General features: G+C 54.0%; 1 protein-coding gene across 1 annotated transcript; it reads right to left on the reverse strand.

Annotated features, from left to right (window-relative positions):
- Positions 1 to 7,774: 7,774 nt before the first annotated feature.
- On the reverse strand, positions 7,775 to 14,514 carry IRF1 (interferon regulatory factor 1). The gene is made up of 10 exons (XM_086758821.1): positions 14,506 to 14,514; positions 13,278 to 13,369; positions 12,279 to 12,378; positions 11,930 to 12,106; positions 11,551 to 11,600; positions 11,291 to 11,426; positions 10,989 to 11,114; positions 10,104 to 10,147; positions 9,365 to 9,500; positions 7,775 to 8,892 (listed from the first exon to the last, which is right to left on the reverse strand). Exons 2-10 carry the CDS (start codon positions 13,362 to 13,364, stop codon positions 8,792 to 8,794), a joined length of 957 nt encoding a protein of 318 aa, XP_086614947.1. The 5' UTR covers positions 13,365 to 13,369; positions 14,506 to 14,514; the 3' UTR covers positions 7,775 to 8,791.
- Between the last annotated feature and the right edge of the window lie 1,019 nt (positions 14,515 to 15,533).

The raw sequence follows: 15,533 nt of genomic DNA on the forward strand, positions 1-15,533 counted from the left end.
CACTGAGCAGGAGGAGAAAGCAAAGCGCTGCTTGTGACCCGCAGCCCTGCGGCGATCTGCTCGCTGGTGGAAGAGCGTAGCGGAGTGAGGCTTGTTGGGTATGGACTTGGTGGGATAACTGAGTGCCTGGAGGGATAAGAGCAGGAAAAAAAACGTGGAATGATCAGCCTGCCAGGGCTGTGGGGTCTTGGGTAATGGTCGGGTTACTTCTCACCAGGTTGGTGGGACGTGGAGTGGAAGGAAAGGATAAAAGCGTATTAGCTGTGGGGAAAAGAGGACATCCAAGGAAGCAAGTTCTTGGTTCTTCAGGTATGGCCTTAGCTGATGCCCACAGGCACTCCTGGCAACGCTCCTGCCTCCTGCGTGCTCCAGTTAGTCATGCTAAAGAAATGCTTCCATAGAAAGTGATTTAGACCAAATCTACGCCAGCTATACGGGCATTGTTACCGCCACCCCCCCAGGCAAGACGGGGAGCTTTCGACTACAGAATCACAAACAGCCGCGCAGGACGCACCCTGATTTATGCATCAAATACCAGGAAAGGCTGAAGTTCTGTTTGTCACCTAGCAGATGGTGACGGTTGCTCCGGCATGTGAAATATTTCATGCCTGACACCTCAGTTCAGGAAATGGTGGTTTGCTCAGCAGAGGTGCAGGAGGCAGCAGGTTGTTAGCGAGTGGAACATTGGCCTTTCTCATGTTTTTTTCTCCATTTACTGGGTTTGTTATCCAGAGCAGAAAGCTGTGCGGGGCCGTGCAGAGAGGGTAATGGGGTGGCCTGTGCGGGCTCGGGGCACCCGCAGCGGGACACGTCCCGAGGGCCAAGCTCTGGAGTGTTTTGCTGGGTTTTTTTGACACCAAAGCGAGTTCGTTTTCCTGCAGAGCTGGGCTGGCGTCCCGCAGACCTTGGTCGCGGAGGTTCCTGTTCCTCGGACGCAGAGTGCCTGAGGTTTGCTGAACCGCAGCGGGTTCATTGTGAAACCGTGCCACCGAAGCAGCTCCGGCCGTCCCGGGGCTGTTTGTTGTTCTGTAGGGTGGGGTGAGGTCCACCCCTTCCAGGCCCTTACCAAGAAGTCGAGGGCTGTGCCGAGGGGATGCTGCACCCATCCCATGGGTGGGGCGGCAGCAGTGGGTTTCCTGCGCCGTCCTCTCAGCTTTGAAGGGAGAGCTATGGTAAGGACAACACCTGGGAACTTTGTGTCCCAGCTCACCAGGTCCTCCACTGAAGGCAAAAAAGAATCAAGCTGGCAGACCAGCATCTTCCTCCTTGCCTTTACAAGGGCCATGTGAAGAAGTGATGGAAGCGGTGGAGCAACTCCTTCCAGCCAAGGGCCGTGGCTGCTCCCACCACTTCTGTGGTTGCAGAGACCTTCTAATTTCTAAGGCGCTTGGCACGGGTTTGGCGAGCACCGGTAACCCTGGGAGAGCTGTGGGGCTGGGGCATTGCAGGCCAGGCGGGTGGCCTTCAGCCAGCCCCTTCGAGATGGCCAGGGACGCAAAATCCCTGCGGCAGCCAAGCAGAGAAAAGGAGCTGGTCGCTAAAAAAGCGGAGTGTAGCCCATCCATACCTCTCCCGCAGGGTACAGAACGGCGCTCAGCAGCTCCCAGGGCAGCAGGAAAACACCTCTGCTGCAACGTGAGCCCCACGGCCTTCAAACGGGGTGTGCGTTATTCTTCTTAATGACAAGAACCTTCCCCAGGGCAGTTAGCTGGTTTCCCTTTCAGGGGAATTTTGCCTTTACTTGGATCTGACTGTATGGTGCCGTGCAGCGTGTTTCCATGGCACAGCATCAATGCTCCAGCCTCCGCGCTGGGAACGGCCGAGCGCGCTGTGGTCAGAACACCTCAATGAGCTGCTTCTCCCAAGATGCTGATGAGGTAGAAGATTTGCCGGTTGTTTGTCACCAGCAATATACTGGAGGAACGTCAGCTGGGGTCTTTCTCCTATTGAGCTGTTGGGATAGGGATGAGGGGCTTAGCCTGCGTTTCCAGCAAAGCCCTTCACACTTTTCCGTGAGGAACTGCTGTTTTGAGGGAGGGGAATTTTCCTTAAGGTAGGAATTACATTCATGTGGCTTTCACATGCCACTGCCGGACTCGGAGCAGAGGTGCGGGAGGTGTTCAGCCACGGGGATGACGTCAGGTTCTGAACTGTTGGGATGAACAAAAAAAAACCCATCTGTTTTCTTTAGCTCTAAGGGAAGATAACGTAAATCAGCTAAGAAAGGGCAGTTTCAGTAACAGCACCTTAATTAAAGAAGCCACCAATCTGAAATCTGGTCAGTTGCAAGATGTGAATTAAAAATAGGTCCCAAAACATGCCTATTAATTACTGCAGGTTTTTTAAATCCTCCTCCTCTTGATGATTGCTTTCTTCTCCCTGCCTCCTGGAAAAAAGCCAGTCAACAAGACAGGCTGATCACGTGTGCATGGAAACCACGCGTGTAGCATCGGTGAGCGGCGCCCTTTTGGACCATTCCCCTCGGCGAGCCCGGTAGCGTTTTGCACAGCAGCTGGGAAGCGGCACGTTTCTGGTGCAGGAAGTTGTTGTAAAACTTGTACAGCCCTCGTGGTTCAGATAATAATGTTCTGTAGGCAACATCTCCAATGCTTTTGGTACAGCTCAGAGGCAGTTGTTGATTGTTGGTGGGAGTTTGATGGATGTTAGGGATTAGTAGATACAAACTACAGGAGGTTTCCTGATGTGATGCAGCTTGTGCTGGGACTTTGGCACGCGGCCTGAGATGATACAGCCGTTGCGTGAATGTTGGGCAAACGAAGCACGGATTTGGGTGGACCCAGCCCGCACCAGGTCAGCTGGGACCTTGCCATGGAGCAAGGGTGGGAGAGCAAATGGTGGCGTGAATCCCTCGCTCCGAGGCAGGTTGCCCTGGTACAACCCCGGGAACATCCATCCAAGGGCACGTGGAGCAGGAGAAACCGCAGGGAGGCTCTTCCAAAGCTGATGGCAAAGGGCAGGAGTGGCAGCCGCTAGATATCATGCTGAATTATGATTTCCATGTGAAATGTGTGTGTGCTAACATGGTTCACATGCTGACTTTAAATAATGCCGCTGGTAACCTGTGCCATGTCCCCTCAGAATTTTTAAAAAATGTCCTACAAACCCATTTACCAGCCACAAGGCTGGGAATAGACTGGCGTAGTCCGCTTTCTGCTTTCTTCAGCAATAAAGGTGGTGGAAACAAAGCCGTACCTGTCCGGACTTGACTTCTTGATTAATTTCTTCTACCTGAAGATTGTTGGTGAAAACTCTATTGTATTTATCTCGTGACAGAACACACTCGGTGAAACATCTTCTGGCAACGCAGATGTCAGAACAGCGTGTTCGTGTTTGTGCCTGTGGTTAGCCTGGGTCTCGTCATTTAATAGCCTGGCTGCAGATAGCCGGTACGCGCAGCGCTCGCGCCGGATTCCTTTTGAACCCGGGCCAGCATCCTCGTGCTGTTTTCTGTCCTTCATTCTCCACGCTCACTGCTAAACCACCGCGGGCTTTGAAAGGAGCCGAGCCTGCGTCCACTTTCTCGTTGCCCAGAGCTCCCCAGACCATTACCGCATCCTCCTCCCAGTGCAACCTGCCTCCTAACCACTCCCTTGCTTTTGCATTTTTAACATTTAACATTGCTACGTGCAAACAGAGAAAACAAAGCCCTTCCCTGTGCCGGTGGCCAGCGCGGCGGCCGTCGCTGCCGAGGCAGTCGTGTGACGCTGGCGAGGTTGAATGCCCCTGGAAGATCCCCAGGAGCTGCTGCACACATCTTGGCTTGCCCCGGTGTCTCTGCGCTTTGATGCTGCAGCCGTGTGCCTGCAGCGTAGCATGTCGCAGCTGCGCGACAGGGAGGAGTTGCGCAATAGGCAGGGGCACTGCTTTGAAGTGTGAAATTTCCTACACCTAAATAGGCCGTGAGCTCATCTGTGATGGCTGAGCATCCTCCGCGCAGGCCTTGGCAGGGCTGCCGGCTGTTCGGGATGCTCGGGTTGTATCAGCATCGTGTAGTGCTGCTGTCCTGGCCCAGGAGCTGGGTGCCGCTTGCCAGGGAAGAGATGCTGGCAACCTGATGTGCCACCAGCTCAGCCACTGGTTTTTGGCGGCTGAGGAGGCACGGGTGAGCCGCGAGAGGCAGGTCCGCGCTGTGTGGGCTGTGTCAGCATCCAAACCCCACTGACGTCCCGGTTACAGTGGGACAGTGACAGCAGGTGCACCCTGCACGGCTGGGTACCGACCATCAGGCTTCGTGGTGAAGCTTCTCTGTGAAGTGGGTGGGGTGGATGGTCCTGAAGAGAACCTGACAGCTCGTGTCAGCTGCCGGAGGACAGGGAGAGAGGTCCCCAGTCCTGGAAATCTCCTGCTAACCATTGTCCAACTGTTCCATCCATGCCTTTGTCCTGACTTTGTTACTGGCTTGAGGCACCAGAAGGGATGATTAACTGCCCCGTTATTCACGCACCCTGGTAACTTTGGGTGCCCCAGTCCCAGCCCACGGTGGTTTGGATGGGTGGGTGACGAGATCTACCCCCTTCCCCATTAGTGGAATGAGCAAATGGTTGTCCCTGCATGGCAGCCCTGAGCCTTCAGTGCTGCGGTTGGACACCTCGGCTTACATCCAGCTGGTGACAGAACACATCTGCCAGCGGGATGAGCAGGTTTCCTGGGGGTTTTTAGGTGTTTTATGGCTTCTGCTGGCTTGGGTGCACGTGGCCTCTGTTTGGACTCTGGAAAGGGCCATGGGAAGCTTTCCCCATCCCTTCTCCAGCGGGGCCATGCTGGGGCAGGGAATCATGCCGGCTGGATTTGCACCCCGGCGTTATCGGAACGGGTGAGACCAAAGGTTGGAGGGCAGTGACGTAGTGCACCAGTAGCTTGAGCTGCACGCACCGTGCTGCCCGCACGAACGCACGTTTATTGGTGCCGTGTTTCTTTTGTGCGTGGGAAGGCTGGGGAGGGACAGGGTGAGTTTAACAGTGAGGGAAATATTGAAAGGGATGGAAAAATGCAGGAGGAAAAGGAGCTCTGAAGAGCAGCACTGCGGTGGAAGAGTGGACTGGAGCACCTGGTGTAGGAGAAAACAGAACCTAGATGTATTTTTGTGGACAAATTGTGATTTTCCTCCCTTTCTAGGGAAGCTTTTTCCCCACCTGAGCTCTAAAACTGATTTTTCTATGGACAGCGCTTCTTCCCTTGGCCCTCCCAAGGTCTGGGAGAGGTTTCTGTCCTCGTTGTGTTGTCTGTGCAAAGCTGGGGGGAAAAATGGACCCTTGGGGAACCGGAGACGGGGAATGACCTGGCACAACAGCAGAGAAATTATATTTACAGTCCAAGACACTTGGTTGCTATCTAAGCAACTGTTTGCCTTTGCACCACAAACAAATGTTCCACTATTTTTTTGCAGTTATAAATTCATACCTTTGCTCTGAAGCACTGCTACCCTTTATAGGCGCGATAGGGTAAGTCACGTGGCTGCCTGGAAACGTGTCCGATTATCAGGATTCAATCACCACGGCAAATAAAGGTGAAAGGATAATTGCGGGCTGTGCGGCGTGGCAGGCAAAGCTCACGCCAGGTGCCACCGAGAGCAAAAGGCTCCTTTGGGCCGCGCGGCGTCGAGACGTCCTGCTCCTCCTGAGGGATTAAATCATGGGCAACGCGCTACGCGGGCCACAGGGGAGGAAGTTACCTTCCCCTCTAATTGTGGAAGGGCATTTTAACAATCCGTTTGGACAAAGATCAGGGGAAAAGCAACAGCTCTTTATTTGTAGGTCAAGGGGTTTCAGGAGGAAAAGCTGCGGCGCACACTGGAAGTCTCCGCTGGCACGAGCCAAGGTCTCCTGCCGCCACGACGCAGGATGCTGCCGCAGCAAAATCCGCGCCCGAGTCGCTTTCCCAGGTGGAGGCTATGGGGCTGTTTCTGAGGCTGTGGTGTTATTTTCTGGAGGTTTCGTCCTGTTGACATCCTAAAGCTCTAAAAACTAAATAAGGAGAACTTTGGATTTTTTTTTAAGGATTCCAAGGTTTGCAAGTAAGCTGCAGGCGGTGATGGTTTCAGCTTGCTGCGAGGGATGGAGAGGCTCTGCTCCAGCAGCCTGCAAGCTTGCAGGGTTAGCTCCCTTCATTTCCCAAACAACCGCTCATTAATATAACGAGTTGGTTTGGTTTTTTTTCTCCTGCCCCAGAGAGGTGATTTCTATTTTTACCACGGTTGCATAGCCTGTAGATCTCCCTCGCTGCCGTGCGAGGTTCATAGCACAAGAAAGAGCCGCTGCTTGCCCTTCGAGCCCTGCCCATAAAACCTTTTCCCTTTTATTGCTTTGCCTGGGTTTGGCAGCGGTGAGCTCTCTCCAGGGACCTGCTCTCCTGGCGTGTGGTTGTTTCCCAGCTGAATGTGGCCGTGTGTGTATTAAAGGTGAAAACAGCTCTCATCCCAGCACAGAAAAGCCACCTGAAGCCTATGGGGTTTATGGAGAGCTTGATGAGGATAGGAAGCTCGGAAGAATCCAACGTCGAGGTTTTAACCCATTTTCAATGCCTGGCCTAGGCAGGAGGTTTATCCTAAAGAGCATGTGATGCTCCGCTGGGTACGAAGCCTAAATGCCTCCTTAGTTTGCACCGGGAGAGGAAACGTCGCTTCTGCAGATGCTACCTGCCCCGGAGGTGACGGAGGAGCCAGCCAGGCGTCCTCCTCAAGCCCTGGGCAAACCTCGTACCTGTGAAAATTTAAGTACTGGGTTGTGGTTTGTTTTGTTGGGGATTTCTTGGGTTTTTATTCTTTTTTTTTTTTTTTTTCTTTAGCTGAGCGTAACTGAAAAACTTGCTCTTTTTAATGCATGAATGAGCAAATTAATCTCCGCCTTATTTTTGGCACTGTTTGCATCATAGAAAGTTTCCCTTCTCTCTCCCGTCCCTTCCCCGCCGCATGTGACAAACTTGCAGCCATTCCTGAACAAACCCCATCGCCGGCAGCCCTGGTACCCGGAGGGGGATTCCCAGCTGGATGGGTCCCTTCCCGAGGGATGGACGCTTGGGCCAGGTACCCCGCCAAGGAGCGTGACCACTCTGGGGGGACGGCAAGCCCTTGGCCCTCCAGGCCGTCGCCCACGGACGTAGGAAGCTGCTCTGTGCCCAGTGCTGCCCGCCTCGGGCTGCCTGGGAGACGGGGCCGGTTAATGACTAACAGGCACCCTGCCCAGCCTCTCCCTGCACCTTTCATCCGCGCTGGATTTCAGACCCACCACCACCCGGCTTCCTATGGCTCTTATTTTTAACTTTTTTCCCCTCTCTCCCCCGGTAACCCCCACATCCGTCCCCGCAGGCCGAGCGGCAGCCAGAGGCGGTCGGAAATGTCCGCTGCGTTCCAGCCCGTTGGGTTGGGTCCTTCCTCTCCCGCGGCCCGAGACTCTCCCGGGGCCGCCCTCGCCCTTGCTTGGTGAACGGAGTTATTCCCCAAGGGTCGTCGCGGCACCGCGTGGTGCGGGACAGGGGTTTTCCAGGCTGTAACTCTGCTCCAACTTAGGTCTGATGAGATACGAACCAACCACCCGACACGTGCGCAGGACCTGGACAAGCGGAATTCCACTCATCAGCTGCACTGGGAAGGGAAGGTGGGGGTGAAAAAGGGGAGCGAGCTGTACGAAATTCCCTGTGCTTTCATGACTCATGAAAAAATCCCCTCCAAGTGTCGGTCAACAGCACATTTGTTTGGGTATTTTCAAGGAATCTGGAATGCAATCTCAGAGCTCTCCCATGAGAAAAAGTAAACATGTCATATATAAAACATTTTTATTAAAACAAATATACACCGCTTTATATACAAAAATAAAATGTACAAGAAAATAGTCTATTACAGCTTAGTGATTTGTTTCCTACAGACTACAAACAAACCAAACCTCTTCCATCCCGCGCTCTCCCGCATGCGCCGGCCCAGGCTGGGCCCGCGGGGCGTTGCGGCTCGCTGCGTACAGTACTGTGGGTGTTGCGGCAGGGCGCGAGGAGGGCTCTCGGGAAGGCACGGTATAAATAAAGAGCTCTGCCCCATCAGTGCAAAAACGGTTTCATAGGGCAGCTCTTCAGCTATTCTATGGAACTGACAGGGCATGCCTGCGAGCTATAGCATCCTACGAGTGGACCTGGGTAACTGCGCTATGTGGAAGCAAAGCCTAAACTGGATTTTCACATTTTATTGGTCTAAACTATTTACACAGTCTAAAGTCGAAAGATGAACTATGTGGAGTAAATCAAAGAAGACAGGGCCCATTAGTGCAATTTTTCTGACTAAGTGTAATGAGAGTCATTAAGCTCAATGTCACCAGTGTTGCACAGGTAAGCAGCAACCAAAACTACCGGTACGCGGCTCCGTCGCAGCGTCTCTCCTAAGCGCTCCGTGGGTAAAGTGCTCATCACGTCTCACGCGGGGAGGACGGGGATGTCCAGCCCAGGCCCCCGGCACACACCGCCGTTCAGCAGAACCCCACCCCGTGGGACCCCCACGGCCCGCCAGCAACCTTCCAGCGAGAGCTTCACCTCTGAAGCGCCGACGAGGTGCGTGCTGCGGCTGAGCATCTTCGGTGCCAGGAGCCCCGCTAGCGAGATGGGAGCCCTTTCTTTTTTGTTGTTGTTCTATAATTGAGTTTTTCTTGCTAACCTTTTCAGGCCTAAAAGTTAAACGGAATATAAAAGCTACTTTCTTCGTTCAGTCAGTAACAAACAATCTCTTCCATTCTCCTCAGGCTTGTCCAGGTTTCCACCCAAGAGCAGTTCGTGGTCAGAGGGAGCCAGGAGTTTACAAGCCACAGGGAATGACTTGCATGGTAGGTCTCACTGTCTCCAGCCAGGAGAAGTCTAGGCTGCCTTTCTGGTCGAAGAACCTGTACTCTAGCTCTCCTAGACAGAATAAACCAAGAATGAGTACTGAATCACATGCAGCAAGAGCAGAACAGTGTATGTGTAAAAATATATTAAAAATTGAAAGATTTCTCAGATGTGAGTAAATACCTTGGACTAATATTTTGCTAAAATTCTCTCAGTGCTCTCTGTTAAACTGTCCCACTCAAGCTATTGCTAGCAGAAAATCTTCAGCTGCGTTGCAAGGAGTTCCTGAGAGCTGGCATAGCTTACATGTATGTAACCCTAAGACAAATCAGTGGCATGCTCTTACTGAAGGCACTTTTCTCCTTTTCCTTTTCAGCAACAAATTCCTTACAGCCTTCCGACGGGCTACCGGGAAATCGCAAATCACGGGGATGTGCGAATTCCTCCCCTTGCTCTGCTCCCTCGCCATCAGCGTCTTGCAGGAAAACCCTCGCCTGCATCCTCCCGCGGCCTTGCCCGCCCGCGCCGACCGAGGCGCCCGTACCTGAAGTCGTGTCGATCTCCCCGTCCTGCTCCTTGTAGCTGTAAGTGCTGCACAGCATCTGCGTGCCCGGCTCGTTGGTGAGAAAGCCTTTCCCCCCGACGCTGGTGGCGTGCCAGTCTTGGGCTGGCTCGAGCAGCTGTAAGAGAACAAGGAGATGGGTAAAACCGCTCCTTCCTTCTGGGGGTGCGATATTTTATTCCCGTCCCTTAATCAGAAAACATGTAAACAAATAAGAACAGATTATATTTGCTCATGGTAGATTATATAAAACTTGGTTTACTCCCAGTTGGGAAAAAAAAAAAAAAAAAAAACCAGGGAGGGCTGGAGCACCTTCAGTGATGAACCCCTGTCTTATCAGTGGGATGAGCATGACACGTCTGGAAACACAGATTAAGCACCACACGTGCCAGAGCTGGAGGGAAAGGCAAAATAAAAAGGTCTGGAGAACTTCTGCAGAGTCTAACAGAGCAACCTTTACTTCCAGCAGTACTCAGTAGCTTTCTCTGACTTCCACATGCACAGTAAATATTTCCATGGACATGCCATCTCCAGCTCATGTTTGTGGAGCAGCCTTCTTTTTGTATTTATTTTTCAGGCTTCCTCATTAAATATGGGTCTTGGATTACATAAGTGCACGTTTAGCTCGTAAAGGACAGGATCGGGTAGCTGCTTCCTTTCCTCTCTTGGTGTAAACAGCAACTTTGGGCAATTTTATTTTGACCAGAAGGGCTGTTTTTACCTTCAAAATATCCGAATTTATTTCCTCTTCATCTTCATCCGTGACTGTTTTGTAAGCACATAAAAAAGAGAAGAAAACAGACATAGATGTCAACTTTTTGCCCATTAGTCCTCGCACTTCTGCTTCTTTGCCACGCAACCCACTTCATGTTCTCCTGCCACACACCACCACCACCTTTCATGTTCCCCCCACGGATGACACCAAGGAGGGGCTCAGGGAAGCCCATCAGCAGCTCCGTGCCACAACCTCCCCTGGATGTCTGGCCCTTCATCGTGGATGCTCTCCAACATCCCGTTGGGGTGCGTGGCTCCAGCCAGCTCTGACGCCTCCCCAAGACTCAACAAAGCGAAGCCCGCTTGGTACGCAGGATTTGCACCCCAAGTAAGAACCGCTCTGATATATCCATGTTAATTGGGTTTTTTTTCCTCATTTGGCAAGCGCGGTTACCTCCACTGTCGCTATTGTCCCTAACTCCACTGGCATCACCTCCTTCCAGCTGCCTCAGGAAACCACAGTCCCACCCTCCCAGCCCAGAAATCTCTCCTCCTCTCCACAGGCCGACCCGTCTGTGCCAACACGCTGAGCCTGCAAGATGAAGCCTGCCGCACTGCCTGCATGTGCAAAGTAAATGGCATTTCAGAGCCTTGCACCCGTGAGCAGCTACTTCCTGCAAGGTGGCACGTGCCCTCCTGTGACCTGGCTGGTTTGGTAGCTCCAGACACCCAAATCCATCAGGTGGAGGTAGGTTTGGGTTTTTTTTTTTTCTACAATACAACTCCTGTTTCTCCTGATCCCCCAGGCACTCCATCCCACTGTCTTGCCTCCAACCCGCCGCCTCCAGTAGATCGATGGAAGATCAGGGTAGGAAAAAAAAGGAATATCCACCTTCTGAGGATGAAGCCAGAGGAGACACCTGGAGCTGGTAGAGGTCGTTGGTGCTGTCAGCCATGGTGATTTCCATCGGCGTCCTCCAGTCGGTCAGAGAGCCGCTCACCTCGCACGAGGAGAGGTCTGCAGGATGCACCAGGAGTTGGCACTCACAAAAGAGACGCAACCACCTCTATTTCCTCCCTGCCCGCCTGACGGCCCAGCCTCAAGAGTCATCTCTGTCTTCTGCTGCAGAGACTGTGGGTTTAGCGCAAACAGCACCTCCCACTCCGCTCAGAGAGTTAAAAACTGAGTCTCACCTAAGGTGATGGACGTGTTCTCAACCTCCACTTCCTGCCCCGTGTAGTCGTGGATGGTGTAGCCGCTGTGGTCATCTGGCAGAGGAGTGCTGGTTAGTCTTTCTGCTGTCTCCTCCGTCCTTGTGTCTTCATACGACTACAAAAATAAGGGCAGAGCATGAAAGACTTCTCTGAGAACGCACAAGTTCCCATATGAAAAAAATTAAGCACGAAAACCACCAAAACCTCTCGCTTCTTCAGCTGCCTCTACAGACACATACCTTTCTCTTGCTCCTGTTTCTTGCTTCTCTTGAAGACCTTGACTTCCTTTCTGTTGAATAAAAATAAGATGAACGTGAGAAAGTGCTGCACGGCTGACATTTCAGGCGAGCGTGAGCTCTTGCAGCTTTGAGCCCTGCTCAGCAAACTCCGCTACCGCTGCCAGCAGTGGCGAGTTCCAGTCGCCTCCTGATGATGCCTTTAGGCACGTTTAAAGAATTCGGGATAAAACCGAACTATTTGTACCACCTCTGCCCATGGCAATACCCAGGCACTAACCCCAGCAGGTGCTACCAACAGGTCTGGGAACAGAAACGTAAGCGGTGTTTAAGCGCAGCAGTGGAAGCTGCGTAACCCCAGGAGCGTCGCTGAGGGCTTTACCTTTCTTCTGATCCTTTGTCAAGGGCGGCAGCATCCTGTAAACCCGGACAGCGCTGGAGCCTTTGTTGATGCTTTTATCCTTCACTTCTTCGATGTCAGGCAGAGAGTTCATGGCGCAGCGGAAGTTTGCCTTCCAGGTTTTCGGGTCAGGGTCTTTCTCACCTACTTTGTATCTTCCTGTAAATAAGAGATGAGACTTCTCAGTGCTAGTTCTTCCCACCAAAAAAAAATAAATGTATTTTTCTATTTTCTCTGCCATAGGTACTAGTAGTTAACATAACCACCCGAGGTGTAAGTCAAGAGTTTGAGATATTGCTCTGACTGATGGAAACATAAAGCCAGCGCGCACCTGTGTGAATGGCCCAGCTCCGGAAAAGGCAGGCGTCTTTCTCCATGTCCCAGCCATGCTTAGCTGCGTGTTTCCATGGGATTTGAAACATCATCTTATCCTGAAGGTAAACCAAGAGAGATTTGAATTGGAAAAGAAGCATCACGTGCCAGTTTGGAATGATGGATTTAATAAAAGAATTCTCAGCAGCAGCTCAGGAACTTCATAAACCCTCTGCCCTGTCTCTGAATTAAGCATCCATCATTCCATCTGATTTGTCCAAGGCTTTTCAAGAGTGCTGAAACTAGGAAAGCCATGTGTGGTATGGGACAGCAGAAGTAAGCAATATTGCCAATTTTATCCCAAAATCATTTAAATACATTGTGTCTGATCTATTACTGTACCATCAATTCCAGTATATTTTCCAGGGCACTTTGGCAGAGAACCCCTTTTTAAAGTTGCCCAGAAGATCCTGCAGGAATCGTAAAAAAAACATGTCCTAGAGCTTAACTGTCACCTTGGGATGGACATGGAAACTTGGGAGAAGGAGACCAGGGTTTGGTGATCCACCCTGTGCTACAGGTACAGGGAGGTGCTTTCCCTGCCAAAGTGAGACAAATCCAAGGCCTCCTTCAGGCCAGATCTTAAAACTGGGAGCAACTGGGGTGTAAGAGTAGCTACTCCACTGGGACAGGAGGTGACTTGGCTCAAGCAGGCAGCAGGAGTTAAAAAAGATCTCTGAGTTCTCTCAGTTCTCCATCATGTTCTGACTGCCTTTATTTTAATTTATCATTTCCCTCCTGGGAATTTTCCAAGGAGAAAAACGGAGCTGCTCCATTCTGCACCAACCGGAGCTACCTCTTCTGAAAAAAACACCAGTTGTTTGTTTTTTAAACAAGTGTTCTCCATGTTCTTCTTTGCTTTATGATCTTGACTCATGTTTAGTATCATTTAAGAACAAGCATGGTTAATGATACAGAAGTAATAATAATGACGATAATAGTAACAAACAGCCCTCACCTTGTTAATCCATATCAGTCCTGGTATTTTATTGGAATTAATCTGCATTTCCAGCCAGGGCCTCATGCGCATTCTTGACACCGGCATGTTGTCTGCGGAAGAAATAACAGGTCAGCAACAACCTCCTCGCTCCTTTAACGACCCTGCGATGCCACCGCTCTGGGCTGCGGGAATTACCGCTAGCCCATCCGTGCCACCAAACCCACTTTCCCAGCATCTTCCACCTGCCTCTGGAGGGCAGCGCCCGCTCCGCCCGGGGACCACCGAAACCACTCCTGAAGGCTGGAATCCGGGAAAGGGGCTGATTGCAGGGGAGTTTTGCGTGGGACAGGGCAGCCCGGGAGAGACCCTCGACCAGGGGTGGGAGCCCACGCCAGCACCGCCGCGGCGTTCCCACGCGTGGGTGGGGTTCTCCCTGCGCGGATCGGTGCAGAATCCCCACCTCTGCCCCCACAGAGAGACGCTAAGGGCAGAGTCACCCTTCTTAAAAGTTTATTAGTAATTAAATTGCGCAAAGGCGGGGGGGAAGGAGAGGGAGAGCCCGCCCTGATGCGGGGGGGGATCCCCAATTAGCAACGCGACCAGCCCCGGCAGAACCGCGCAGGACCCTTCCCTGCCGCACAGGACTTTCCACGCAGGACCCTTTCCTGCCGCGCAGGACTTCCCACGCAGGACCCTTCCCCGCCGCGCAGCCGGGGCGGGGCGGCGCGACTCTCCCAGCCCTTCCTCTGCAGAAATAATTTCCTGTTTGCGGTGGGGGCTGTTTTTTTTGTTTGTTTTATTTTTCCCCCCCCCAAGACAAGACAACCCGAGGGCTTCCCAGACACCGCATTTCTACTTTCCAGGAGCAAACCCGCTCCGGTAGCGGCCGGAGGAGCGCCCGCGGTGGGGGCTCAGCCCCGCAGCCCCCAGCCCCGGGGCTCGGCGCTGGCACAGGCTCAACGGCAGAGCCGAGCCTCCGGCTGAGCCCGCAGCCGCGTCCAGAGCTGCCCGGCCCCGCGTCCCATCCCGTCGCGTCCCGTGGGCTGGGTAAGGGGTCGCGGCCGCCGCAGCAATGCCCGATGCCCACCCGACGGCTGCCGCCCTGGTGCCCAAACCCCCTCCGCACGGCGAGCACAGCCGTGCCGCGCCCCCGGGAGTCGTCGCCACCCGTTGTCCGGAGCCCCGGTACCGTGCAAAGCGGGGAGGGGGCGAGCTATGCGACAGGACGGGATGCACCGCGACCCACCTCGCTGTGCTGTGCTGTGCCGTGCCGTGCAGTGCCGAGCTGTGCAAGCCTGTGCGGCGGTGAACTGAACTGAACTGAACTAAGCCGAGCCGAGCCGAGCCGAGCCGATCCGCGACCGCTGCCCGCCGCCCCGCCTCTGCCGCCGCCGGGGCCGCGCCCTCGGGTATAACGCGGCGGCGCCCGGGATTCCCCGCCGCCCCGTGCCCGGCCGCGTCCAGGCCAATCAGCGCCGCCGCGAGGGGCGGCCGCGCCTCCCATTGGCTGCCGCCGGCAGTGTCACTTCGGGGAAATCACGCTGTTGTAGCACCAGCGGCTGGGGGGGAGCCCGCCCCCCCCCCGTCCCGCCGCGCGCCCGGCCTGGCCCCGCCCCCGCCGCGGACCTGTGTGGGTGCGGGATCGGGCACCGAGGGGTACGGCCCAGTCTGTGTCCCGCCGAGGGATCCTGCCTCATCCCGGCCTGGCCCCGTGCCCATCCCACCGAGGGACCCAGCCCCCGTCCCACCGAGGGATCCAGCTCCCATCCCGCCAAGGGATCCACCCCACGTCCCACGGAGGAATCCACACCCCGTTCCCCCGAGGGATCCAGCCCCCGTTCCCCCGAGGGATCCAGCCTCCGTCCCACGGAGGGATCCAGCCCCTGTCTCACCGAGGGGTTCACCCCCGGCCCGTGCTCCCCCTGCCCGGCCGCTATTCACGCACACCCCGGGTAACCAGAGGCAGCACGGTGATCCCAACACAAAGATTCCCAGACTTCCCACCAGCCCACAGCAACCCTCAGAGATTAGGAAAGGAAGAGAATGAAATGCAGGGTCTAGATGAGGCTATTTGGAGTTGGGCTGCTCCCGGTCAACTCGCTGCGGAGCGCCGAGGAACGGGTCCTGGTGCCGCATCTGCACATCCCAGTTCCTCCGAGCGCTGCCACAGGATGCTGGTTTGGTACCGGCTCCGAAGGGCCCGCTCCTGGCAGGGCCAGAACTGTGGCTTTATTTATTCAGTGTTAGCAATTCGCAGAAAGCACGCAGTAGGGC

This window comes from Chlamydotis macqueenii, chromosome 14 (genome assembly GCF_036417535.1).
Source record: "Chlamydotis macqueenii isolate bChlMac1 chromosome 14, bChlMac1.mat, whole genome shotgun sequence".
NCBI classification, from domain to species: Eukaryota; Metazoa; Chordata; class Aves; order Otidiformes; family Otididae; genus Chlamydotis; species Chlamydotis macqueenii.